The sequence below is a fragment of the Saccopteryx leptura genome, chromosome 5 (genome assembly GCF_036850995.1).
Source record: "Saccopteryx leptura isolate mSacLep1 chromosome 5, mSacLep1_pri_phased_curated, whole genome shotgun sequence".
NCBI lineage: Eukaryota > Metazoa > Chordata > Mammalia > Chiroptera > Emballonuridae > Saccopteryx > Saccopteryx leptura.
The window spans coordinates 57,642,657-57,670,240 of record NC_089507.1 but is presented as its reverse complement, the minus strand read 5'-3'; the positions used below and the strand labels follow the sequence as shown (position 1 = coordinate 57,670,240).

Sequence of the window (27,584 nt, the reverse complement as noted above, 5' to 3'; positions counted from 1 at the left end):
ATATCACAGATTCCCTCTGCCCGGGCACACTATCAGTGTAATATCACAGATTCCCTCTGCCCGGGCACACTATCAGTGTAATATCCCAGATTCCCTCTGTCCGGGCACACTCTCAGTGTAATATCCCAGATTCCCTCTGCCCGGGCACACTATCAGTGTAATATCACAGATTCCCTCTGCCCGGGCACACTATCAGTGTGATATCCCAGATTCCCTCTGCCCGGGCACACTATCAGTGTGATATCACAGATTCCCTCTGCCCGGGCACACTATCAGTGTGATATCCCAGATTCCCTCTGCCCGGGCACACTATCAGTGTGATATCCCAGATTCCCTCTGCCCGGGCACACTATCAGTGTGATATCCCAGATTCCCTCTGCCCGGGCACACTATCAGTGTAATATCCCAGATTCCCTCTGCCCGGGCACACTATCAGCGTAATATCCCAGATTCCCTCTGCCCGGGCACACTATCAGTGTAATATCCCAGATTCCCTCTGCCCGGGCACACTATCAGTGTAATATCACAGATTCCCTCTGCCCGGGCACACTATCAGTGTAATATCATGTACATGGTAAAGAAGCTGCAATCTAGAGAACTATAACTTGTGTCATAAAGATGTTCTGTAAACGCAAGAAGTTTGGGGTGATTGGTCAGATCAGAAGGGAGAAAACAGAAAATTTTTCTTATGGATCCTGCATTGCTCAGGGTTAAGAATGCTCCATAAACATTTAGAAATATCAAATATCAAGTTACTAGGGTGTGAGGGTACATTTTACAGATCACCTAAAAATAATAGTAAGAAAGCCGAGAATCTTAGAGACCTCTCAGAGCCAGGCCAGTCACAATGTAAACAAGGCCTAGGGTCACTTCCATTCCTTTTTAGGCCCCTGGCATATTAAACAAATTAATAAATAACAAAACATGGTGTTTCACTTACCTATTGTGGTGTAACAAACCACCTCAAAACTTTTATTCATTTATTTGCTGCAGTTTGGGCAGGGCTTTGCAGGGACGGCTTGTCATCTCTGTTCTATCTAGCACATGACTGTGTTCATCTGAGAGTCAGATGGGCTGTGACATTCCGATGGCCTCTCATTCTCCGGTTCCTTCTCCCACAGCCTCTACTCACCCAGTGGTGGAATCTGAGCTTCTTTCATGGCACTCGGATCCCAAGAAGATAAAGGAAGGAGCTTCTAGGTTCCTCATAGCCTAGATCTGGATCTGGCCACTGTGATCAGTTCCATCACATTCTCTTGGTTGAGTCAGGATACACGGCCAGCCCAGATTTAAGGGGAGGAGAATAAACACTTTTGATTGGAGAAGCAGCAGGAGCCTACTAAGAAAGAAAGAGTTGTTGACTGTCATATTTGAAGATTGCCTGCCATAGGGGGTTGTAAAAAATTGTAATGTATTTTAAATGTTTGCATTTAACACTTTTAATGTAAAAGTACACAATGATTATATAATGAAACTCCTTTGAATATAATATCAATATTCTCAATTTAAGGCGGGGCCCAAAGAGCCCTTCTTGCTTCCCTCTCTCCTAGTTTGTTGTCCTGGAGCCTCTGCTAGAGTCTGTGAAGGAAGTTCTTTCTCTTCCTGAGTCCTGAATGATTTTGTAATTTGTAACAGACACCAACAGTCATTCATTCCTAACGACGCTTGTCCTTCTCACACAGTCTGTTACTCCCTAGTGCAGTGGTTCTCAAAGTGTGAGCCAGGGTGCACTGGTGTGCCCTAAAAGATTTCCAGGTGTGCCCTATGGTATTCCAGAGGAATATGTGCCTGTTGGGGACCAAAAATCCAACAGGGTTTTTGGAGTTTAGATTTTTGGGGGACAGTAGTGTGGGGAATTGGCTGTAAGCTGACAGTCTGCCCAACCCCCCACCTCACTTGCCTGATTAGGTTGCAAAAAGCTGTTAAGCTGTGGTGCTGGATTGTTTACACTACCCCCCATGTTCCCAGGAAAGACTGGAGGCAAGTTTCTTCTATCCTTTGTTTGGTGTCAAGTTAAGATGATATGTATGGTGGGGGTTTTCTGCACTCAACACAATTGAAAGTAAAAAGAGAGGAATTCTTCAATGTATTGATGAGAAAATGAGTTTGCCTTTCAAATACATGCCCAAACATTGAAGAAATCGCTAGGACACATCAGGCTCATGTTTCTCATATACACAAGAATGAAAAACTTAACACATTCATGCTGGGACCTACCAAATTTACTAAATCTTACTAAGAATGTATCTATGTATATAAAGATAACTTTTTTGTCGTTTTTAAAATTTTTTTAACCCATCTTTTTTTTACGAATTCTAGAAAACATAACTCAAAAAATGTAACATAAAAATGTTTTTTAATGTCAGAATAAATTTAATTTTGTCATATTTATTTTGTTTAATTACTATAAAAGCATGCTTGGACTTTATATTTTTTTCTTTAATATTTGACTTAATTATTATTACATATTTCTCAGAAATTTGTATATAGTGCAGCTACAATTATTTGCAGGATTTTAAATGCGCCCCAACTTCAAAAAGTTTGAGAACCACTGCCCTAGTGGATCAGACAAGACGCAAGAAGGGGCCTCAATGAACAGTGAGCTGGAGGACTGAACTGGGATTGGTGCCAGGGCTGCCACAGGTGGGTAATGGTGGAGTTTGCTCCCAAGAGGGGAACCAGCAAACAGAAAACCTGGTCTTAGTCAGAAGATGGGGGCAGGAGGTTCAATTTAAGCTTGAACTGCTAGGTGTCAAATACTCAAGCAGGCTAGTTTCCAAATCTTTTTTCTACCATATTTCCCCATGTATAAGACGCACTTATTTTGAAAAATTTGGGGACTAAAAACTGGGTCTTCTTGTACAGTGGTGGTAGAGTTTTTTACTTGCATTTCGCACTTTTTCGTGCTTGTTTTTGTGCTCATTGTTGAAGACAGTGATTCGTCATCAGACAAGCTAATGGATGGGAGTTTTGACAGTGATGAGAAGTTGTATGAATTGTATGATGAATAAAAGTTGAGTTCAATAACTTTATGTAATACTTTTTTTTCAAAATTTTGGGCCCCCAAATTAAGGTGCATCTTATACATGGGGAAATACAGTAGTTAATGAAGGAGAGGACACACAGAGACTGCAGAAGACCCCCACCAATGCCTAGGAAGGGGATGGTGAGGATGAGTGGGCTGGCATGGCCCGCTGAGCAAACTGGGGCTCAGGGCAGAGCCTACTTGGATAGCAGGAGTCTAAATCAGTGACCAGGCAGAATCAGGGATAAGGAAAGGCTGTGGACTGTGGAGACAGGAGGTCAGGGAGCCACCCAGGCTCTGTGGCCACACCTGGAGGACCTGAATCATTCCAGAACCCACCCAGGTCTGAGTCTCTGAGGCTGCTGCTCAAAAACTTTTAGTAGCTTCATCTGGGTAGAGCTAGGAGTGGGCAGCCACTGCCACGGCTCAACCTTTCCCTCACAATCTACTCCAGTTATCTAAAACAGTGTAACATACTATGCCAAAATTTAGTGGGTAAAAACAAAAATCCTTTATTTTGCATTTTGGGCAGGGCAAGGAGGGAACACTGTGCATATATCTGGGGTCCATGACTCAAATGCCTGAGGACATTGGAGGGCCAACAGGCCCTCTCTTTTCCTGTAAGCTCAAGGCATCTGTCTGCAGTCTCTACCCTTTTCTCTCTAGCATGGAGGTCCCAGCGTAGCTGACTTAGTAGTGGCTCAGGGCTCCAAGAACAATGATTTCCAGTGGCCCAGTCAGAAGGTGCAAGACATTTGCCATCTAGCTTTAGAAGTTCCAGGATAAGGGTGATTTCAACTGTATTCTATTGATTAAACAAATCACTAAATCCAGCACAAATTCAAAGGGAAAAGGTATAAACCTTGCCTCTCAGTGTCAAAAGATTTGCTCCCTTTTTTAATTCATCACAGCATCTCACTGAATCCTTAGCAAAGTCTCCCAGCTGAATTCCCTGTCCCCAGATTCGGAGGGCAGTTGGGAGGGAGCAATACACAAGATAGAAAAAGTGAGTGTTTCAGAGATCAGTAGGCCTGCCTTCTGCTCCAGGCAGATCCACCACTTTGCAACTGGTTGACCTGGTTCCATTTCTTGTGGAGCCATGGTTTCCTTGTGTGTAAAATGGGAATACTATTTCTACAGTGGCCAACAAAGTGTACTTCTCAGATCCTCCAGTGCAGAGCATAACTGACCAGCAGTCCTGCCCAGGCTGCTGAGCTCTGAAATTTGTCCTCTGATGTTCAGTTGTCGCTGCCAAGGCAGTTTCTCAGGGCTGTTCCCAGCCCATGACCGAGCACAGAGGCCTACACCTGGAAAGTGCTGGACTCCTGGGATAGACCAGTTTGGCTTCAGGATCCTCCAGGGCCTTGCTGAACTTTCTCAGAGTTGCACTGTAGTATAAGATGCTTCATCCACCCAACCGTTCTTCCTTGCCTCTCTCCTTCACAAGGATCACACCAGCACCCCAGGTCCAGCTTTCTGTCCATTTTCCTCAGAAATCTCTTACACAGTGCTCCTGTCCAACACTGCCTTTGAGGGACTGAGACAAACAGCCACATAGTCACAGGGCTGCTGTGGGTGTTAAATAAGTGGGTGTATGTAAGCACCTAGCCAAGGCCTGGCATAGAGCTGCCATTCATTCCCCTACCTAATATTTACTGAGTCCTTGCTGTGTGCAGCTTTAGCCTGGGTGCCTGGGGCAGAATGGTGAGCAAAGCTGATGCCACCGTCAGGGTCAGGGCGGTGGCCGTGTGCTTGAGGCTTCTTGCTGACTCCCAGTGCTGAGAGATGAAGTCCCAACTCTTCTGTGAGATACAAAGAGCACTTCATAGTCTGACCCCGCCCAGGAGGCCTCAACACCTCCCACTCCACACACTGCACACCTGAACCTGTAATCAAAAGAAACTTCCTTCTTTCCTCCTACAGTCAGTCTGGCTCTTTCACCCCCAGTGTCTTAGCACATCTTTTTCTTCTCCTTAGAGTGCCTCTTTCCTCACTTGTACACACCCCTCACGAGACAAACCCTTACGCATCCCCCCAAATACACTTCAATGTGGGGTCCTAGGTCACAGGGTAGCACGCACCTCCCAAGAGCACTGTTACATTGCCCTGTAATTGCTGCAATCGTGTCCCCGCTCGCTTGTGAGCTTGCCCAGGGCAGGGGAATGTGGTCTCCACCCTGAACGCCCATGCTCGGCACTCGGTAGGCCCGCAGTCCACATGTGGAGACGAGAATGAGCCAAAGACTGGCGGTTTTATTGGGGGAGCGACCGCGGGGCCTACAGCGAGCCGGCGGGTTCGCGGAGGGCCCTGGCCGGGCTCAGGGAGCCGCCAGCACAGGCGCTGCCCGCGCGGGCCGAATGGCGGCCTCCGCCGCGGGGCACATGACTGCGGGCTCAGCCTCCGCCCCGCCCGCCTCCCCGCGCAGCTGCTGGCTGTCGCCTCCCGAGTGCGCGGCGAGCGGGCGGGCGGGCGCCACGGCCTGCGCTCTCCGTCTCCGGCACCCGAGCTGCGCCGGGCGGGCACCGCCGCCGGCCTAGCGCGGAAACCGAAACCAGAGCGGCTCGCTGCCCTCCTGGGCGGCCCGGCGGGCCAGCTGCCCCGCGGGCCCTCTCGCCCCGCCGCGGACCGCGGAGACGCGCGCAGCGCCCGGCCGGAGCCCGAGGCTCCGGGTCTTGCCGCAGCTCTGCAGCGGCAGCCTCCCTCCTCCCGGTCCGGTCGCCGCCCTGCCTAGGAGCCGCGCGCAGCATGGGCAGGTGCTGCTTCTACGCGGTGGGGACGCTGTCCCTGCTACTGCTGGTTACCAGCGTCACGCTGCTAGTGGCTCGGGTCTTCCAGAAGGCCGTGGACCAGACGATCGGGAAGGTGAGCGGGGATGTGTGTGTGTGTGTGTGTCCGTGTCCGTGTGTCCACTTCCAGTTTTCCCTCCCACGGTGAGAGTTAAAGAAGGATGGAGAGGATTGGAAATGACGATGCTCCCTTTGTAGCCATAAATAAGACTGTGGATCTAGACTCCTGAGAAAAAGCTTTCGCTTATATTTGATCATTTGCATCCCCTCCACCCCCACCCTCCCTACACCCTGATCTCTGTTGGGCCCAAACTCATTCCTCTCCTTCTTCATGAAAAAAACAAAACTAAATGAAAGACACCACAAAAGAGGCGAGTTTGTTGGCTGCTTGCTGTGGCCTTTGTAGTGGTATGGGGCTGGGGATGAGAAGTGGGTGTGCAGTCTATTGTGTTCTTGCCTTCCTGGGCCAGGCAGGGCAGCTGGTAGCGAGCCAGGCCTCTGGCCTGGGTGACACAACATCAGAGTCCTGTGCCTACCCTCCTGCTTAGAGGGTGGTGTCTTGTACCAACAATCTGTGTTGCTTTGCCTCATTATTGATTCTCGCTCTTCTCAAACAGTCATAAGCTTCCGGCAAAGATGCATTTATTGACTCTTAAATTTGACTGTCTCTTCCCCCTATGTGAATGGATTGGAGAGCTAGCTAATCATTTCGGAAGACTTCTCTAGCATTTGACTTCACTAATGGTCATTTCTTTTGCCCTTTCACTCACACACACCAATCTGTGTGGGAAGAGGAACAAGAGAGAGTTAGTGCAATCACTTTTTCCTTTCAAAAAATCATTGGAGCAGTCCTTTTCCTTTTTTTTTCTTTTTTTTTTTTTTTTTTTTTTGAGCAGCCCTTCTTTGTAGCACCCGTAACTGCATGCTTAATTTCTCCCTCTGGTTTGCACTTGCTGCTGACTGGATGAAACATCCCTGGCCTGTCCAGTTTGGTCACTGCACTCACTCCCTGTTAGTAAACTTGTCTCATTCCAGGTGGTAACAGACATATTCCTTTAATAGAGGTTTCCAAAAACCATCAATTACTTGAAATCTGACAGTTAAATGCAACTTTTAAAAAATTGGCAAAGTATAATTTAATTTTTTTAAAGTTCACATTGCCAAGGGAAGATGAAGCCCATTATCTGAACTTCTTAAAGATCATGTTTTCCCTGAGCACCCATATTCAAGAAAAAACTGAACCAGTTCTTCACTCTTGTCTACCTGAAAATCCTTAAACATCTTGCCATGAGATGCTCTGTGGGTCTATACTTCACGGGGTATAGGGGAGTTGTAAGGCATCTTGGCTGGGGCTTGAGTTTGCGCTGCTATTTGGTGATTGGCTTTTCACGTGGTTTCTCCATGGGAATTGGGCTCTGATCCAACAAATAAACTATAGAATAAGTGGATTTTCAGAATTGCCCAACCCCATTAAGGAAGAGACTGTACAATGTGTATAAAACCAAATGACAAAGAACAGATATGGGAATATTGTATCAACCAGAGGTTACATGTTCTCATCACTACTATCCTGCTCTCCTGGATCATCTATAGCGGGGTCGGGAACCTATGGCTCAAGAGCCAGATGCGGCTCTTTTAATGGCTGTATCTGGCTCGCAGATGAATCTTTAATAAAAATAATAATAACGTTAAAAATATAAAACATTCTTATGTATTACAATCTATTCATTTCCTACCGCTGATGTTCATGGTTGCGGGTGGCTGGAGCCAATCACAGCTGTCCTCCAGGACAACACCAAATTTTTATTGGGTAATGCGTAACATACACGGGTCGTTGTATGGCTCTCATGGAATTAACATTTTAAAATATGTGGCTTTCATGGCTCTCTCAGCCAAAAAGGTTCCCGACCCCTGACCTATAGGGTGGTAGCATGGAATAGTGGGCAAGAGTAAGGATTCTGCAGATCAGCGCTCCTGGGCATGAATCGTGGCTCTACCAATGTACTAGCTGGCTGACTTTCTGCTAGGTAGGTGCTTAACCCTTCTTGTGTCTTGATTTGCCCATCTGTGAATGGGAATAACAATGACTCATGTAAGTAGAAAAGTTATAAGAATTCTTAAGGAAAATGGGTGGATTTTCATGGGATATAGATAGTGCTTTGTAAATGATAACAGTTTTATTTTTTTTTGTTAGAAGCTACATAAGCCAAGAAAAGTATACATGAGATTTCAAGTCAGACACCTGTGTTCAAATCCTAGCCTTGTTATTTATAAGATTTTTTACTTTGGGCAAGTTACTTAACTCCTCTGAGCCTTAATTTCATTACTTGGAAAAGCAAGAATGTTAAGCTGTCTTGGGCACAATGCTGCATTTACCATGAAACTCATAAAGCTTAAGCTTTGGGCCCCTCACTTGCCTAGGCCCTTCCAAGACCCTATACCTAATTCTGCACACAAGATTTTCTTTTTGTTAGGAAGGCTGCCTCGCAGAAACCCTGGATCTGCCTCTGTGTCTGCTGTTGTGAGACTGAGGTCATCTGTATAGACACTCAGCACAGTAACAGGCACCGAATAGGCGATCAATTATGGGTGTTGTTATTATTTCCAATAGTATTATTATAGGATATTCCAATAGTATTATTATATATCCAATAGTATTATTATGGAACAAGTCACTCATAGCTTTACATTTATATACTTGTAATATAATCCACCCTGATACTCTCCATTCTTAGTTACATCATTTGAAGGTTTCCATGCTCTGGCTGGTTTATACAAAAAGAGAAGAGAGAAAAGGGAAGAAATTCTCATGAATAGGTTTGGCTATGAGAGAAGTTTTTTATTATAATTCCTGTCAGAAGTATTTGCCTCAAGTGATAATTGGCTTTGAGTCCTGCATGATCAGAGGTGATTGCAGGGAGATTCTAATTTTGGCCAGTGCATAAAGTGGAAGGAGCCAAGACTAGTTGACCTCACTGATTCCTGGCTTGTGTTGGGCGAACCCTGTAGTTGCTTCTGCTCCACTTTTCTCAAATGCAGAAGAGGCATAGTGATGCCTCCCTCCTTGTCTGTCCACACTCACATCCTGGGGGAAATTCTGAGCAGTGAGCAGCCTCCTCTATCAAGCACTTTGATCTCCCTGAAGACGGAGCTTTGCACAGACTCAGCAATCTCTTTTCCTCTGTAGAGCCCACAAGGGCAGGATTTTATGCATTCCATTTCAGCTGGTAACTGATTGTCCTGGCGCCCGGCACAGTGCCTGGTACACGGTAGGTACATTATGAATGCCGGTTGCCTCACTATTGATTGTTGTCCTGAAAGAACAATGTCCTGAGAATCAGCAGAACATGGTTAAAAGTCCTTTTTCTGGCACTAACAAATACTTGGGTTAAATTGAACAAGCTGAGTAGCAAATTATTGAACCCCTCTAAACCTCAGTTTCCTCATTTTGAAATTGGGGGTAATAAGAATAGCTCCTTTAGGGTTGTCACAAGAATGAAATAAAGTAGTTGGTATAAAGCATCTAGCACAGTCTCTTTTACGAAGCCCGAGTATTAACAATTGTTATAGTTTCTGGTTATTCTTCTCTCATCCGGAAACTGAAGCTTATATAGTAGATTTGTTTCCTCCTAGCTCCCAAATCCTGACATTCTATGACATGGGCATGTGACTTTTGCTTGAAAGCAGCAGTGCAGCTCAGAATACTAAATTTGGCCTTAGACTTGCTGACCGTTTGAACACCTCCCAGAAATGGGGGTGCAGAGTTGGCCAAAGCTGGGCTGGCAAGGGAAGCAGTGAGAGGGAGAGGGAGAGAGATGGTTCACGTTTTGCTTCCATTTGCTTCCTACAGGCCAAGGAAGGACAATAGCGTTAGGTTTCGGGGAAGATGAGCAGGACAAATACACTTACCCTTTGCCAGAACCAGAGGCTCTGAGCAAGTGAGTCCCAGATGGCCTCTTGGGAAATCATAGCAACTGTGGAGCTGCTCTGCTGATGCCCCAAGACATATAATCATTGATAATTTAACCAGATAACATTGATTAGTGAATATGTACAGGCCTTTTTTTCAAAAGTCAAGTTAGTGAAGTATCTTCATTGTTATTTATGTAAAAACAATCAACTATATATAATCTTTTTCTTTTTAATGTTTATTGTATTGATTTTAGAGAGAGGAAGGGAGAGAGACAGGAACACCAATCTGTTCCTCTATGGGCCCTGACTGGGAATCAAACCAGCAACCTCTACACTTTGGGACGATGCTCCTACCAACTGAGCTATTCAACCAGAGCAACTATATAAATCTTAAAGGGCTCCATCTTACATAACTACCTTATCTCCCAAATTGCCTTTTTTTTAGAGTTATAAAGACTTAGAAATTTAGAATAAGAAAATAAGAAGAAGAAAAAAACCTTAGACATCCCTTAATCTGTTATTTTGCAGTCAAGGAAACGGAGACTGTGGTCATTTATAAATGGATGGTGGTAGATATCAAATAGCCTTTATGTTTCTATGACACCAGAAACATAGATAAGTGACTTACAGAAGGCCAAATGAAAAGGAAGGGATAGGGTGAGGTATGTCAGCTGGGTCTTCTAATTCATGTGTCCCGCCCCCAGGACGACCATACATCTCATTGCAGGTGATAGTTCTGGTTTATTTATACCAGTTGTCCTAGCGTAATTTCCTAGCACCTTCTTTCATTTCAAAAGATCCCTGATTAGGGCGATGACTTCTATCCTCATACATCGCACTGTCCTCCGCTTCTTGGCATTGAAGAGGAGCAATGCTCTGTAAGGAGCTGAGGCCCACTCAAGCTAGCTAAAGAAAGATAGGATTTTATTTCTTTTTCTAAAGTTGCAGGAGGAAACTCACAGAAATCTCAGCATGAGAACCACGGTACAGTAAGGCTCCTCGGAGTGCAGTGGAAACTGGAAAGTCAGCAGGACTCAGCACACTCTGTGTCTCTCCTTCCTGCCTCTGCTTCCCACCAACCAGCTTCCTCTGTTTACTTGTTGGGCCCAGGCTGCTTGCTCATCTGGGGCTTCCTCAGCCTCACCCTTTGTGAACTCCCAACTGCTGAGCCTCCCATGAACATGCCTCATTTCTTAGTTTCTCCTTTCCAAATTTGTCACAGAGCAATGGGATTGGCTCGGCACAAGCAGCAATCGTAGATTTATAAACAGAGGCAGTATCTTTGCAAGATTCTTTAACTCCTAAGCAAAAGTATGCAACTCTTCTCAGGGCTTTAGAAATGTGGTCTTGTGATATCAAAATCATATTATGTTTCTTTCAACATCTTAGTAACTCATGGTGACCATGAGTGTATTCATTATTAATGATTAAGACAAGGGAGCAAACCAGTACTTCTCACTGTAGTCTCTAGACTTTCAGAGCTGCATCCAGATCATTTAAGGAGATTTAAAAAAAATACAGAGCCAACCAACCCTGCTGAATGAGACTCCTTAGAATAGCATGCAGGAAACAGAGCTGTCCATGAAGTTCATGACTGGTTTGCATGGTGATTGCTTAGCCCAGGTCTTCACTCCTTAGGGTGGCAAAATTCTTTTTCTTGTACCTTTGTATTTGATTCTTTATTTTTGTTTATTTTTCTGATAAGAAAAAATGCATGACATTATAAAGTCAAATACAACAAAAATTAATAAAGCAGAGATAACTACTATTAACATATTGTTGATTAGTCTACCTTTTTATTTATATATAAACTTTACAAAAATGGGGTGCTTCTAATCCCACTCTTTATTTATAATTTCAGCTTTGTTGAGGTATAATTGACATAGAAAAGAGATGGCAATTCTAGTTGAGACTACTACTACTAATTATTATTATTCTGCAAGATTACATTGAAAGAAAGATCAGGAGGAAGGGAAGGTTCTTGCTTGTGGGAACTATGTTTGCTTTTTTGTTGGATGAAGTGTAAGATTTCATTCTGTCAGGCCACAGCAACGAGACCATCTGTTCTGCCAGACGTTTGCCTGGTCCCAGGGAGGAATCAGCAGGTGGGATTATAAAATCATTAATGAAAACACAGGGTGTTGGCCAAATAACTAGTCGTTTATGGCCTTTATCATCAAGATACACACACGTACACAATCATGAAGGGACCCCTAATGAAGGAACTCCTTCTAAGCAAAGCTAGTAGCTTGTCAAAAGCAACTGAGGAAAATAAAGGCGACTTTCAGTGTTTGCTCTCTATATCTGAAAGCACTCTTAGATGTATAGTCATCCATTCATTTAGCAAATCTTTACCGAGTGTGGATCATCTGTGAGGCAACGCGCCATGGCTACGATACTGCACCAGACACTGTCTCTAAGAGATTTTATAATCTGATTCACATTTTTTTACCTCAGACCCCTTTACAGTCTTAAAAAATATTGAGGACCCCAAAGAACTTACGTCTCTCTGCATTATATTTCTTGATATTTACAATATTAGAATTTAAAACTGATAATTTTTTTTAAATATACCGTCAGCTGTCAGAGCGATGACATCATCAAAGGTTGTGTAGCCTCTAGAAAACTCTGTTCTCCACTCATGAGAGAAAGAAGGCGAACAAGGCAAATGATGTCTTGTATTATATGAAAATAGTTCTGACCTATGGACCCCTAGGGGTCCTCAGACTATACTTTGAGAACTGCTGATTTAGTTTTCATTTCATTAATTATGTTGATTTTTAGAATAACTTAAAAAATAACATAATATCTGTTATATTCCTGTAACCAGCTTGAAAATTGTATTATTACTGTTTTCAAACCAGCAGGATTTTTTATTAATGTGTTAAATATGAAATGGCCTTTTAGTAGTTTGTGACATCACTGATGCAGGTTCCGGGAATATCCTGTCTTTTCTTGTGTGATGGTCAAAGTAGACTAGGATATTCGCATCGCCATAGTTGAATTACTCGGTAATGCCCCTCCAGCCTCAGCCCTGGCAGGGGTTGTCAACCCATATGACAGAATGTGGTACTTAATACTAGCCTGAAAACCTTCTGTGAAGGTCGGGGTCCTGCCATAGTAGCTTTGTATCATCTTCCCTTACTGCCAAATACAATGCCAGACAGAGTAGATCATCAGTAAATGTTGCTTGGATGAATGGGAGAATGGATAGACAAAAACTTATATCTCCAAGGAATGACTGTGTTTGCATATTGTTGTTCTTGTTGCTTAGTAATACTTTTTTGATCCACTCTGTAGGCCAGTGGTCACTTTTGCCTCACTAATATTTATACCTTTAAAATCTGGAAACTTCATCCAAAAGTCCAGATTTCCAGCTTCTCTTGAAGCAGGTGGCTCTGCAGTGCGGGCCCCACCGCAGCCCCGTGTGACAGCAGTCTGAGCAGAATAGAGGGCGCCCTTCAGACGGGACCTCCCTCCCTGTTCCTGCTGTCCTTCACACTCCTGAGGGCTTCCTGATTCCCAGGCTCGATGAACGTGCCCTTGTCATTGTGCTTGCTCTGTGGCCTGTCTTAGAGTAGAGACCTATCTGTTCATTTCTGACCCCCTTTACCAAAAGAAGAAAAATGAAAGATAGCCTGAGAGGGTCGGGTGTTTAACAAAAATGAATGGATATTTCTGTGTAGAAGTGAATACTGTTGCTATGGTTTCACAGGCTAACAAATGTACAAGCTCACATCCACTTCCCTCATTTACCTGGCCCACCTGGCCGTCTAGCATCTGAGCTTTATACCCTGGAGAGAAAGAGAGAGAGAGAGAGAGGCAGAATGCCATTGTTAGAGTAAGGTACTCATTCTTCCAAATCCCGTTTTAAGGATATTTGCTTTAAACACTGTACTTCTAATAATCAAGACTAATATAAGGAAGAAGAGACATAGATACCAGGTACCATTTCCATGTCCACACTTATTTATTCATATCTTCAAATCCTCTTTCCTTCGATTTCTTGACCCACATACATATAAAGTTCCCCAATTTTCACCCAGTCCTTGTGATTAAGGGTCCATCTGCTGGCTGCTTTCTCTCCCTTTAAGCCAGCAGTTCTCAACCTTGGTTTCACATTTGTAATTACCTGGAAGTTTTTTTTTTTAAGTGAGAAGAAGGGAGGAAGAGAGACTCCCACGTGCACCCCAACTGGGATCCACCAGGCAAGCCCCCTACTAGTGGGTGATCTGCCATCTGGAGCCATTGCTTGGCAGCTGAGCCATCCTTAGTGTCTGAGACAGAGGTTCCAAGGGAGCCATCCTCAGCGCCCAGGGCCAACTCACTAGAACCAGTTGAGCCATGGCTGCAGGAGAAGGGAGAGAGAGAGAGAGAGAGAAAGAATAGAAGGGGGTGGGGGAAGGGTTGGAGAAGCAGATGACCTCCTCTCCTGTGTGCCCTGACTGGGAATCGAACCTAGGACATCCACACGCCAGGCCAGCGCTCTACCACTGAGCCAACTGGCTAGGGTTCTGGAAGCTTTTAAAAAGTATCTTAGTGGGTGTTTTGCAGCAGGAACTTTTCTGGGATAGCTGTTTTCTCATATTATCCTGTGTGTAATATACAGACAGAGGAGCAACTTGCACATGAACTCACATTTGAACCTCAAGTGTCAGATCACATTAGCTGAAATTATTTTCGCTACATTTAAAGCAAAATTCGACAACAGTGACAACAAAAATAAAAGAGAATATCAATGCATTTGTTTCTGTGTTAAAATAAGGTTGGAGAATAAGGATAGAATGGTAATGGCTGTTTATTTCTTTTATTTCAACAGAGAAACAAAAAAGATAAGTAGTACAAATTATATTGCTACAAGAATCTAGATTGGTTTTGCTCAATTTCAGAGAGAAAAATTAAAAAAAAAAAAGCAAACCAACTGTTTGATATTTGGTGTTTTATTAACCTGGACTCCAATAAGAATCATCTACTCGTTGTGAGGCCAGGTTCTCAAAGCTGGTCTGCCTTCTCGCTGGGTGAATTTAGACTGTGTAGATGGCAACATGGATACTGAAGTACTGTTTAATTATTAAATGCACTCTATTGAACTGAAAGAACAATCATCGGTTCTCTTGAGTCCTGAAAGTTTCTTTAGAACTATTTCCTATTCCCATCAAAGCCCAATGCAATTCTCTGAATGCTTATTTTTATCATTTGAAAGTGGCTTCTACCAGGACAGCAGACTCAACAGCCCTCTTCCCGTTGCCTTCCCAAACAAGCTCTGCAGGTTAACTTGACTGTGTTGTGTCTTGTGACTGTATCAAGTGCTGTCAGCTCTTGGCAGAGGCAGCTAATCCAGCCTGTACCTGGGGAACAGTGGTCTGTTGAGTGTTGCTAGTGCGTAATGTGTCTACCAGGAAATGACAGATGAAGACAGGTGACAGGCTGCGTCAAGTCATGGCAGGACTTAATACAGTGGAGTCGGGGACCTCAGACTTTATCCTGTGAGCACTGGGGAGTGTCTGCTTAGACAAACATTTCTGATAGAACTCTCTCGAGGCTGAGGTTGATAATGGATTTGAAAGGAATAATGCCAGAGAGAAGGAGACCAGTTAGGAGACTACCTACAGTATTGCCACAGTCCAAGCTGGTGGGGTGGGGGGTTCAGTAACAGAAAAGGAGACTAGGGGGAGGTAAAATCAGTAGGACTTAGTGATTTGGTTAGGGGAGAAAATCATGAGTCCATTTTTGATCCCGTTGACCTTGGGGAGCCTGTGAGATGACCAGGTGGAATTTTACAATGGATTCATACAACTGAAATGATCTAAATAATTTGAAGCATAAGCCTTTCTTTGGGCTGAATTACTGAGCCTTGCACATAATTGTTCAGTTACATGCATGTTTGTTTTGTGTCCTTAGCTAAATTTCTTCTTAATACCACCACCTATGCCTGTTGGGCGTATCAAAAGCTCCTATACACACACACACACACACACACACACACACAGTCTAATTAACTGAAAAGTCAGTTTTTCAGTCCAAATGATTGTTTTGGTTGTTGACACTGCAGATTCACCACATACCTCAATAATCATTCCAATATTTCTTTTGGTGGCAGTGCCCACAGTATTATGTCTGGAAAAATTTATCTTGTTCTGCTTGGCTAAAATTAATAAACAGTATCCAAAATCACATTATAAAACTGATTGAGGACTTTGTGTTGATTTTAGTCTCGCATAACTGGAAGACTCAGCTGATTACAGGGCTTGTCTGGTGGCTGTCACCACCACAGCGGAGTCCTCGGGGGAGGATCAGTTGTTTTCAAGCCACAGCTTTCTGTTTTGACTGAGCAAAGGACTCCTTGTGAACCAGGGAAACTGGCTCCTTGTACCCAGTGGAATGAATGACGTCTGTGCCAAACATTCTTGGGCTCAAGGTTAGGGTTTTTACTTGTCAGTTTCTGAGTTCCTTCTTTGCAGAGCAAGATCCTGGACATATATATAATTGAAAGCCCTCAGGATCTGGGGGCAGAAATTAGAAGTTTAAGGTCCAAGTAGCCCTTCTCTGGACCATCTCGTGGCAGGAGTTTGAGGTGCTGTCTTTGGATACGTTAGCAAACCGGGTGGAGCAGCCACCTGGCAACTCGAGAGCTCACTCTTCCTTTCTCGCTCCCTCACGTGTCAGGTCCAGCAGGGTGTTCGCCCTGACCTCACACAGCTGCCCTTGTTTCTTTGTCTCTAGACTGAAGGGCTGACTCCCCAGGAAGGCCTCAGAGCCCACGTATGGCTCTGCAGTGTCCTAGTCTCTCTGTTGTAAGGTTGCCAGTTAAAATACAGGGTGCCTACTTAAATTTGAATATCAGATAAACAAAGAATACTATTTCAGTACGTCTCATGCAGTATTTGATTCACTTCAATTTATCGGTTGTTAACATCCTGCCATATTTACTTCATCTCTGTCTGATGTGTGCTTTTTCTTCAATTGTTTGAATGCAAGTTGCAGACATTAGAACACTCTGCCCCCAAATCCTTCAGCATGTGTCACCTAAGAATGGAAACATTTTTGACATAGCCGGTGCAGTGTTCGGGAGCTACTCGGGCGTCCCGTATTTTTACTGGCTGAATCTGGAGCTCTGCCCCGAGGGTGCGGCATGTAGCAGCTGCTGGAGTGGCCAGGCATGGGCTTTGCAAACCCACAGGCCTGGACTTGGTCAGATATGACCTGACTTGCTGGCTCTGTGAGCTTGGAAAAGCCGGTGCTATTAGCTCACCTGCAAAATGGGACCTTGTAGGGCCAGTGTAAGGCTTAGAGCCCGTACAGCCCTAGCACAGCACCTGACTCCGGAAGGCTCACAGTCAGTAGCAGCTGGCACGGTGGTAATAATGGCAGTTGTCCTTCTCTGAGCTAAATGGCAGGGGGAAGAAATAAAAATAAAGAAGGAACAGTTTTAGAAATGTTGGCAGCTATGTTTATGAACTTCCCTCTGTTCCCCCCGCCCCCCCCGCACGCCACCACCACACACACACAACCATGCAGTCTTCTCTGAGATTTACAGTGGGTTCCTTGACAAATGTCCAGCCATAGAGGGTGGAGGAAAAGAGACACATTAAAGGTCAGGAAAAGCCAACACACCTGAGGGTGAGATTTGAATGGAATAAAAGGTGATGTGAGATTTCAGTGGGCATCGACTCAACTAAGAGTGGGCGGGGTAACAGAGGGCAATGTGGGTGGAGACAGTGAGGACAACCCAGATTGTAACATCTGCCATCAGTGTGACTCTGGCAAGCTGTCAAGGATCGTTTTTTGTTTTTGTTTTTGTTTTTTTGTTAGGGTTTTCGTTAGCGTTTTTTAGTTAAGGTCTCAAGTCTACTTAATGTTTATTTCTACCCTGAAACTTTCTTAGTCAACTTGGAGGAAGGGGCTCAAGTCAGACTGTTATAAGAACAGCCAGTTTTATCCTCTTGTCTGGAGAGGATTTGCCCCCCCCCCCCCTTTCTGGAAACTCCTCCATTTGTCTTTGGACTTCTGGTTGCCTGAGAGCTGGATACAAACCTGGCAAGGTAAACTCGGGCAGTTAACCATCTGTTCATCCACACTAACGGGCTCTTCCAGGGTTTATAATTCTGAGGTGATTTTCTTTAATAAGTGAACGAAACTGCAAGTCCTTTCTCACTCTAGAGTTCTCCATGCACTGTGATGCTTGTCAGGAAATGCCAGCGAGGGATACACAATGCTAAATCAACCATCCTGACAAGAATAGGAAAAGAAATCAAGCCCTCTGTGGGGGATGGGGGCCCTTGGAGCTTCTGTGGGAGAGCTGAGCACAGCGATGAGGCATCAGCCTGCCTTTGTTTCGCAAGAACAGAGGGAAAGCTTAGATGAAGTGGGTTCTTTTTGTATCCACTCTTTCTTTCCCTTAGGGACTACTAATAACACTTTCCAGTATTTGAGTTTCTTTCTTAGATTTTCACTTTAAAAAAATCTTAAGAGAACAGTTTTTTTTTTCCTGCTTATAGAAGTCATTTCAGTTATAAAAAATTCATACAATGCAGAAAAACTTAACGGAGAGAATGGGAGACTCCTCACAATCCCATTCCAAGGAGACACGTGCTATTCGATGTTTAGTGGGGAGGCTTAGAGATTTTGAGTGTAACTAAAAGACCGAAATTCTTCTCTACATTTCACTCCCGTTTCCATGTTTGTATTCTATCTGCTAGTCTTGTCCACACAGACACATGCTTTACATCGTCTGCGTTTTCCATTTAACATGGATCATAAGCGCGTTTCTTATTTCTTCATAATGTTTATAATTTTGATGGTTGCTTCCTACTCCAACCTGTGAATTACCATAATTTACTATCACTCTTTTCCTGTTCAACATTTTGGTTATTTCCAATTTTATGCTCAAGCCTTGTTGTTTCGACCTAAACTGAATTATATATAGGACTAGAAGAGAGGATAATGACTAAGGTCTTTGTTTTTTGTTTTCCTCTTTTACTGTTTAACATTTGCTGGGCTGTCTGTATTTGAGCAGACTAATGAGAGTGACAAGATCCCTTTTTTAATTCAAACCAGATCCTAGAACTCTTTCACCCCCACCTTGAAGATGGCAGTAATAGAACTCACAGTCGCCATTGATTCAGCCCCTTCTCTAGTGTGCCAGGGTAACCTTGTCAAACACCTCTTGCCTGTGTTAATTCAAAGTATTCAGTGTTAGCAATAGTTAGTGTTCAATAAAAAAAAATCTGACTTAGGCAAGGAGAGGCTATTTGAAAGGGTTATGGCAAAGGAGGAAGGACAATTGCAGTGGGAGGAGGAGGGCTTACAATGGGGAGAACCTCTGACTGGGTGATCTGTGGGAGCCTCAGGGACTGTTCTTTGACAGGGAGGAGTAAACAGGTCTGGGAAGGAGAGAAACTTAACCAAAGTTTTACTCACAAGCATTTTTCCCCAGCTTTATTGAAGTATGATTGACAAATAAACATTATATGTGTTTGCCTGACCAGTGGTAGCGCAGTGGATAAAGCATCCACCTGGAATGCTGAGGTCGCCAGTTCAAGACCCCAAAGTCACTGGCTCTGAGTGTGGGCTCCTCCCTGCGCGGTCACTGGCTTGAGTAGGTGAATCGTCCACACGATCCCAAAAGCTCATCAGTTTGAGTCCAGAGGTCGCTGGTATGAAAAGCCCAAGATCACTGGCTTGAGTAAGGGGACACTGGCTCGCCCCAGTCAAGGCACATACAAGAAACAATCAGTGTACAGCTAAAGTGAATGTAACTATGAGTTGATGCTTCTTACCCTCCCTCTCCCCTCCTGTTTCTCTCACTCTTTCTCGAAAAAAAAACACATAAAAATTAAAATTAAAAAAATTGTTAATGTTTAAGATGTACACTATGACATTTCATATGCATATATATTGTAAAATGATTATCACAATCAAGCTAATTAATTATCCATCACCTCACAGAATTACCTTTTTGTGTGTGGTGTTGTGACACTCCCTTAGCAACTTTCAACAGTCAGTATTAACTATAGTCACCACACTGTACATTAATAAACACTTTGTTCCCATTGATTGGTGGAAACAAGCAGTTTATCAGTTCAATTATGAGGCAAAGAATGAGAGTCTAGGTATCTGGCCTTGTCTTAGGTAAGAAAGGGGGCCATCTATGAGTCTTAGCAACGGCATATGGGAAAGGGTGTTTCTTTGGTAAGCCATTTCCCCAAACACAAAAGCAGGGACTTCTGAACCACTGCTGTTTTCCAGGAGCATGGGGTTCTGGGAAATTCACCTTTGCTAGGAGCGTGGGTTTGCAGTAAGGCCTGGGATGGAAGGTTAGCTCCACCCCTTCCTAGTAAACTTTAGGCATTCTACTGGCCTTTTTGAGCTTTAGTCGCCCGAAGTGTAAAATTGGGAAGATAATTTTTACCTTGTAGACCGTTAGGGGGATTAGGTGAGATAAAGTGACAACATAGTGCTTGACTCTTGATAATATTCTGCATCTCAGAAACCTTCCATGGCTCCCCATTGTGTGTTAGATAAAACCCAGACTCCTGTGACCTCAACCTACCTGCCTAAGTGAATCTCCTGATTCCCTATAAAACTCACACTCAGTCACACCTAACACTGTTCTGTCTCTGTATCTGTTAGTGTCTCATTTCCCACAACCAGTCTTTCTGCGTAAGCAGAGGGCTCCAGGAAGGATAGACATGGAGCAGGCAGGGAGGAAGGAGGGCTCACTCTGTCCAGCCAGACAGGATAATTGAATCAACCCTGGTTGTCGATCCGGCACCCACCCCCACGACTGACCTCCTTCTATTTGCCGAATGTTTATTCATTCTTCCTGGCTCACTTTATTTCTTTTTTCTTTTCATTTTTTTTTCCTGGCTCACTCTAACACAGCCTTTCTCATCTCAGTTCATAGAATCCATTCTCTGAACACTACCAAGACTATTATACTCCTTGCCGTTTATCACATGCTACTTTATATCGCTGATGATCTTGCATGTGTGTCTCAATAGTCCCCTAAATAGAGGATAGCTTCTGGAATGCAGAAACCATGTCTGTGTTGCTGGGTCTCTCCTACGATGCCCTGCACACACAGGTTTTCCATGATTTACAAGATAGTTCTGTACTTTGCAAGAAAGTCATGTGTACAGCACTGCTTTAAAGAGTTGTCAGCAAAACGGACACAGATTTTTCTTTCTACTCACAAAAGGAACTGGCTGCATTTAGCGTTTGAGGGTGCTGGATTACCAATAAGATACACAAACCGATAGGTGTTAGATATACGTGTTTCAGTGAATCTAATGAAGCTGTCTCTGCATCTGAGTGGGACTAAAATGACCAGTGAATAGCCACTTCCTCTGGGTTCACTTTCAAGGCTCCTTGCATGTGTAGCTATCCCACTGCTGTTACAAGGCCTGGCCATGTGGCTTGACTGGCCGTGGCTTTCTTGTGCTCTGCTCTTGATGGCTCCTATTGCCGTGTTTCTCCATGTATAAGATGCACCATTTTGGCCCTGGCCAGTTGGCTCAGCGGTAGAGCGTCGGCCTGGCATGCAGGGGACCCGGGTTCAATTCCCGGCCAGGGCACACAGGAGAAGCACCCATTTGCTTCTCCACCCCCCCTCCTTCCTCTCTGTCTCTCTATTCCCTTCCCGCAGCCAAGGCTCCATTGGAGCAAAGATGGCCCGGCGCACTGGGGATGGCTCCTTGGCCTCTGCCCCAGGCGCTAGAGTGGCTCTGTTCACGGCAGAGCGACGCCCCGGAGGGGCAGAGCGTAGCCCCCTGGTGGGCAGAGCGTCGCCCCTGGTGGGCGTGCTGGGTGGATCCCGGTCGGGTGCATGCGGGAGTCTGTCTGACTGTCTCTCCCCGTTTCCAGCTTCAGAAAAATATATATATATAAAAAAAAGCACCATTTTTTGATAAATTTGGGGTCTAAAAACTGGGTGCATCTTATACAGTTATAGATTTTTTAACTTGCATTTCTCGCATTTTTTGCGCTTGTTTTGTGCTCATTGTTGAAGACAGTAATTCATCATCAGACACAGATGAGGACAAGCTAATGGATGGGAGTTTTGACAGTGGTGAGGAGTTGTGTGAATTTTATGATGACTAAAGCTTGAGTTCAATAACTTTATGTAATACATTTTTTTTCAAATTTCGGGCCCCAAAATTAAGGTGCATCTTATACATGGGAGTGTCTTATACATGGGGAAATATGGTAAGTTCTTCTCTCCCACCATCTTCTAAGCAAAGTCAGTGGGAGCTAGGGTGTATGTGTTCTTGTGTATGTTCTGTTGATTGAACAGTTATTTCTTCAGGAACTGCATTGTTCTAGACACTGTGGGGAGGATTAAAGGAAAGAAACGCAATACCTCTCTGTGTAGGTCTGCACGTTCTCTTCCGAGAAGCCAACATGAACCTAATATGCTATCGTCTTGAGTAGCTGTACTTTCCTTTTCATTTTCAGTTGCTCATATCATGCTTCATGTAGATTACGACATCTTATTTTTTTAGAAGATGTTTCCTGTTTGACCACTTTTTTCCTAAGAAATGCCTATACATAGAATGTGTCATGGGGTGGAAAGGATCACGCAGTTAAGGGAGCTACTGAAGAAACAGAGGAGGGAAAATTACTGCCCTACTTTTTTTCTGGAAGTTTATGGACAAGAAAAAGAAGTCCTTATATCAATGAAATCAGACAAATTTTAAAGTATTTTTGGGTTTTCCAAATCTTCTAGGAGACAACTTATTATTTATTTACATGTTATCTTTCTCATACATAGTTATATTAAATTTAAGGTAGGCTAAATTTATGTTACTGAGCTGTTTCTAGGTGCTTATATGTATACCGTATGGAGGAGGAACTCTACCTTATAACCTGTAAAACTAAAATATGTGATACCCACTTTATTAAAGTAGTGTGAGGCAGGGTAGGAGAGTGGAGAGAAGTGCCCTGGGTCCCTGCCCTGGCCCTCAGGTTCACTAACTGTGTGACTTTCAGGCAGTCTCTTGCCCTTCTGCCCAGGGCCTCTGGGTTACACCTGATCAGCGGGGTTCTAAAGTCCTCTCAGTCTCCTCCTCCCTCCCTTGCTCCTCTGCAGATAGCCAAGACTCCTGTTTAGGAAATGAAATAAAAGATCATGAAGCTCTTTTTTAAAAACTGCCTAGCCTGACCAGGTGGTGGTGCAGTGAATAGTGAATCGACCTGGGACGCAGAGGACCCAGGTTTGAAACCCCGAGGTTGCCGGCTTGAGCGCAGGCTCATCCGGATTGAGCGTGCGGTCACCAGGTTGAGTGCGGGATCATAGACATGACCCCATGATCGCTGGCTTGACGCCCAAGGTCGTTGGCTCTGCTGGAGGCCCCCACCCCTGTCAAGGCATGTATGGGAAAGCAATCAATGAACAACTGAAGTGCCACAACTATGAGTTGGTGCTTCTCATCTCTCTCTCTTCCTGTCTCTCTCTCTTCCCTTTCTCTCTCTCTAAAAAAAAAAAACCAAACAAACAAAATATGACAACTGCCAAAAATAACTGATTAGGCTGCTGGGTGACTAGGGCAGGGAGAGATGGGTGAGTGTGAGGACTGGGAAGAGGAGGGCTTCAGCAAGGACAGAGTCTGAGCTGGGTCTGGGGATCTCATGGTTTATCTTGAAATTTTTCTGTCTTATCAACCTGATTTCACATCAGTAAATCAGTTCTGGTAGTAAAGGCCAAGAGAATTTTAATAATGTGCTATTTAGGTAGAAATCTCATGAGTAGATGTTCTAATCCCAAACCACAAGCGGCCCCCAGCCCACTGACATGGCCAGCTCGTGGACGTGCCTTTCCTCCCAGCCCTCCAGATGACCAGCTTTGCTTTGCCAAGCTTAGGTTTTCTATATTTATTTATTCCACAGTCACTTTGTTTTTTCTTACAGAGATTCTTGGGATAGTTTCTATTTAATAATAGAGCCATATCATTAGGATCCCTTGCAACATTGCTTTTATTAAATCGGAGGCCTCGTCTGTTAAAATGTGACATCCTATTGTGTGCTGTGTCACAGTACTTTTTTTTAAGAGAGGAGAGAAACAGGAGGGGAGAGAGAAAGAGACAGGAAGGGAGAGAGATGAGAAGCATCTACTCATCCTTGTGGCCTTAGTTGTTCATTGATTGCTTCTCATATGTACCCTGACTAGGGGGCTCCAGCTGAGTGAGTGACCCCTTGTTCAAGCCAGCGACCTTGGGCTTAAGCCAGTGACCATGGGATCATGTCTATGATTCCACGCTTAGGCCAGTGAGCCCACACTCAAGCCAGTAACCTCGGAGTTTTGAACCTGGGACCTCAGCATTCTGGGTCAATGCTCTGTCCACTGCGCCACCACAGGTCTAGCTGTGTTACAGTACATTTTAGCCTGTGGTTTCTAACACATTTTGAAGCCAGTCCCTTTGTTTATTGTCACTGAAATCCTCACTGCAAGGGGAGTGACAGGTAAGGTCAGGGGACACTTCTCTTGGAATCTGTTGTTTCACTAGTGGCCTTGTATTGTCTGTTTTGGTAAATCCCATTGTCCTCTTTTGATTTTCTTTTTTACAATTTTCTCAGTGTTAATTTTTTTACTCAGTACAAAAATTTACTGTGTAAATTTATACAAAATACAAAATCTCATCAAGGAGAAAATAATAATGACCCAGATTTCCAACACGCAGAGTTAATTACTGTTCACATTTTGGTTTATCTGCAGTCTATGCTTTTATTTTTCTTGAGTGCTTCAATACTTTTTACTGAGAAAACATGTAGTTTTTCTCCACTGAGAAGCTGAAAATGGTTAGGACTACTAGATACTAGGTTCTGGGCATGATATCAATCAGACTTCCACTGCATGCTGGGTAACGGTCCCCAAACCTCAGTGGCTTATAACAGTGACATTTGTCTCATAGTTCGGTGTGCAGGCTGGCTGCAGTGGAGCTTGGCTGGCTCAGCTGAACGAGGCTGGAGTTCAGGCTTCATGTCTGGTCCACATGTCGCTATTTTAGGGCCTTGGCTGAAAGACCAGCAGCTACCTGGGGCATGTGCTTCCTTTGGCACAGGTGGCTGGTGGAGAATGGCCATAATCTTTAGATCTTAGCTTAAAATTGGGGCATTGCCTCTTCACCCACATTCTGTTGATCAAACAAGTCACTTGGCCAAGTCTGAGTCAGTAAGGTGAAAAGAATACTCCTCTCATGGGGGTAGGGGTGGCCCGGTGTGTCAGTTTGGGTTTGCTAGGACTGCCCTAACAAATACCATAGACTTGGTGGCTTGAACGACAGTTTACTAGGTCATAGTTCTGGATGCTAGAAGTCTAAAGCCAAGGTGTCAGCAAGGTTGATTTCTTCTGAGGCCTCTCTATATTTGGCTCGTGGACAGCTGTCTTCTTCCTGTGTCTTCACATGCTCTTTCCTTTGTGTTTATTTGTTCTACTATTTCTCTTCTCATATGGACATTAGTCCGATTGGGTTACAGTCTGACCTCGTTTAACCTGACATTTCACTTTCAAGCCTCCCTGAATATAGTCACATTCTGAGGTTAGGACTTCAATATACGAATTTGGGGGGGACACAATTCAGCTACTGGCACACAGTAAGGAGGAAAACGAAGGAAGGATTACAAACAAAGACTACCCCAGGCACTTATTCCCAAGTGAGGCCCAGCTCCCTCCTCTATAAAACAGGGTAAGCACCTCTGTGTTGAAGATTGAATAAGAAAAGACAATTCAGGACCCTCCTGGTGGAGCTATAGAGAACGGTGTGGTTCTCCCTCAAATGGAAGGACCAAAGCTAGCGTTTTTGGGTGTGTCTCTCTGTTCTTGTTTCCGTGAGCGAACTGGGAATGTGTGGGCCCTCTCAGAATGGCCTAACTTCCTCAGCAGCTGGCCGGTCAATTGGTGGAATCTTTGTAACAAAACCAACAAGACCTTTTGGGTACTTTGCCTAACAAAATTTAAGCTCGTATTAATTAATTAAAAAGAGAAATTGCTTATGTGTCCACTTCAGCTTTGTTTTCGATGCATCTCCTATTATTGTCTGTGTTGTAATTATTACTTTTGATACAATTTCCAATGTGTAAAAGTCCTTGTCTCGTAAATGTCTTTTATGAAGCCTTCTCCATTGTAAATAAACTTTGTAGCTGTTGAAAGAAAAACTATGGCCTTTGTAACAACACCATGTTTCCATCCATGAGCTGTGGCTCCAGCATCCTTCTATTACCACAAATATTTCTGTAGACCTTTTCTCTTTTAACAGAACCGTGAACTTCCTATTGGCAAGGGCATGGCCCAGCTCTCCTGCCTGCAGTTGCATGCTTGTGAAAAATATATATAAGCAAGTCAGGAGGTCAGAATAGGGAGCGTCCTTCTCTCTGACTCTGTGTTCAAAGCTGCCTGACGCTTTGTAAACCCCTTTTGGTCCCCCTCCCCCCCAGGATATTGTGCTGAAGAATGGTTCTGAGACCTTTGACTCCTGGAAGAAGCCCCCGCTGCCCGTGTACATCCAGTTCTATTTCTTCAATGTCACCAATCCAGAGGAGATCCTCAGAGGGGAGAAGCCCCGGGTAGAGGAGGTGGGGCCATATACCTACAGGTGAGTCTGGACTGCTTCCCAGCCGTTATGGAAATACAGAGTGACCCCACTTGGCCTCATCTTTTCCCACGAGCACTTTCTGGGAGGTGCGTGGGGAGTATAGGCTGTGATTACAGCTGTGTGGCCTGGAGCTGTGTCTCAGCCTGCTATGGTTAGAAATGCAGCTGCTTCCTCCTGAGTTGGCAGTGTGTGGTTATTGAGCCACGAAGAGCTGCTCCTCACCCCCAGCCCTTCCAAGGTCACCTTGTGATTTTCTCTGGTGACTTCTAGAGCCTTCCCCTATTTTCCGCCCCCGCTAGTGTTAGACCAGTTCCTGAAACTCGTTGGTCTGCAGAAACATCTCCCGACCTCTTATTTGTTCCCTTCCCCACCCTGCTGGTTGTAGGAGACGGGCAGTGGCAGTGTGGGTAGGAGCCTTTGGCTATCAATGCCTCCTCCATATGCTCGGGAATTAGGAGGTTTGCTGCTTTAATTGTTTGTTCAAAGATTAGTAGTAGAGGGAGGCACTGGGGCTCCTGAGGTCAGAGCATTGTCCCTACTGCAGGATTCCTCCTCCCACTGTGACCAGAGCCCCAAGATTGCTTTACAGTAATCTTTCCTGTAAAGTTGCTCCTTACTGAGTTTAAAAAAACAACAACAAAAAAGAGATAGCAGAAGGAAGCAGACAGCAAGAACTGTCTTCTGCAGAATGGTATAGATCCCTCACAATTCTGTTGTAAGCGATTGCTCAACAAGTGGTTTCTGACTGATTCACTTAGTGTGTGAGTCACTAGGATTCTCAAGTGCTGGAATTCAGAGATAAGAATGCAATTGCCTGTTTTGAATCCACCTCTGACACTTATTTGTTCTCTGTGCCTGGGTTGCCTTATCTATAAAGTGGAGATAAAAATAGGACCTCCACCAACGGATTGTTAGAATTAAATGAGGCAATGAGTCAGTATTTATAAAATGCTTAGTTCATGATCAGTGCTAATTGTTTGCTATTATTATTAGTCTTAGTGGATTGTCTTAGTCCATTTAAATCAATATATAGAATTGTAAAGATGAGCTCTGTTGTTAGATAAAAGAATGTTTAAAAAACACTTCGGTCTTACCTGACCAGGCACAGTGGATAGAGCATTGGCCTGGGACGCTGAGGACAGAAACTGGTCACTGGCTTGAGCACAGGCTAATCCTGCTTGAGCACGAGGTTGCTGGCTTGAGTGGGGGGGTCACTGGCTTGAGTGTGGGATCATAGACATGACCCCTAGGTCCCTGGCTTGAAGCTCAAGG

At 44.4% G+C, this 27,584-nt stretch overlaps 1 protein-coding gene across 1 annotated transcript in view; it reads left to right on the top strand.

The window, feature by feature from the left end:
* The first annotated feature begins 5,447 nt into the window (after positions 1-5,447).
* The window catches only part of SCARB2 (scavenger receptor class B member 2), a 65,537-nt gene continuing 43,400 nt past the window's right edge, over positions 5,448-27,584 (top strand). The window contains exons 1-2 of the mRNA XM_066384492.1: positions 5,448-5,887; positions 26,155-26,312. Of these exons, the coding sequence (XP_066240589.1) occupies positions 5,771-5,887; positions 26,155-26,312 (275 nt within the window). The 5' untranslated portion in view covers positions 5,448-5,770. The remainder of the gene's footprint in view (positions 5,888-26,154; positions 26,313-27,584) is intronic.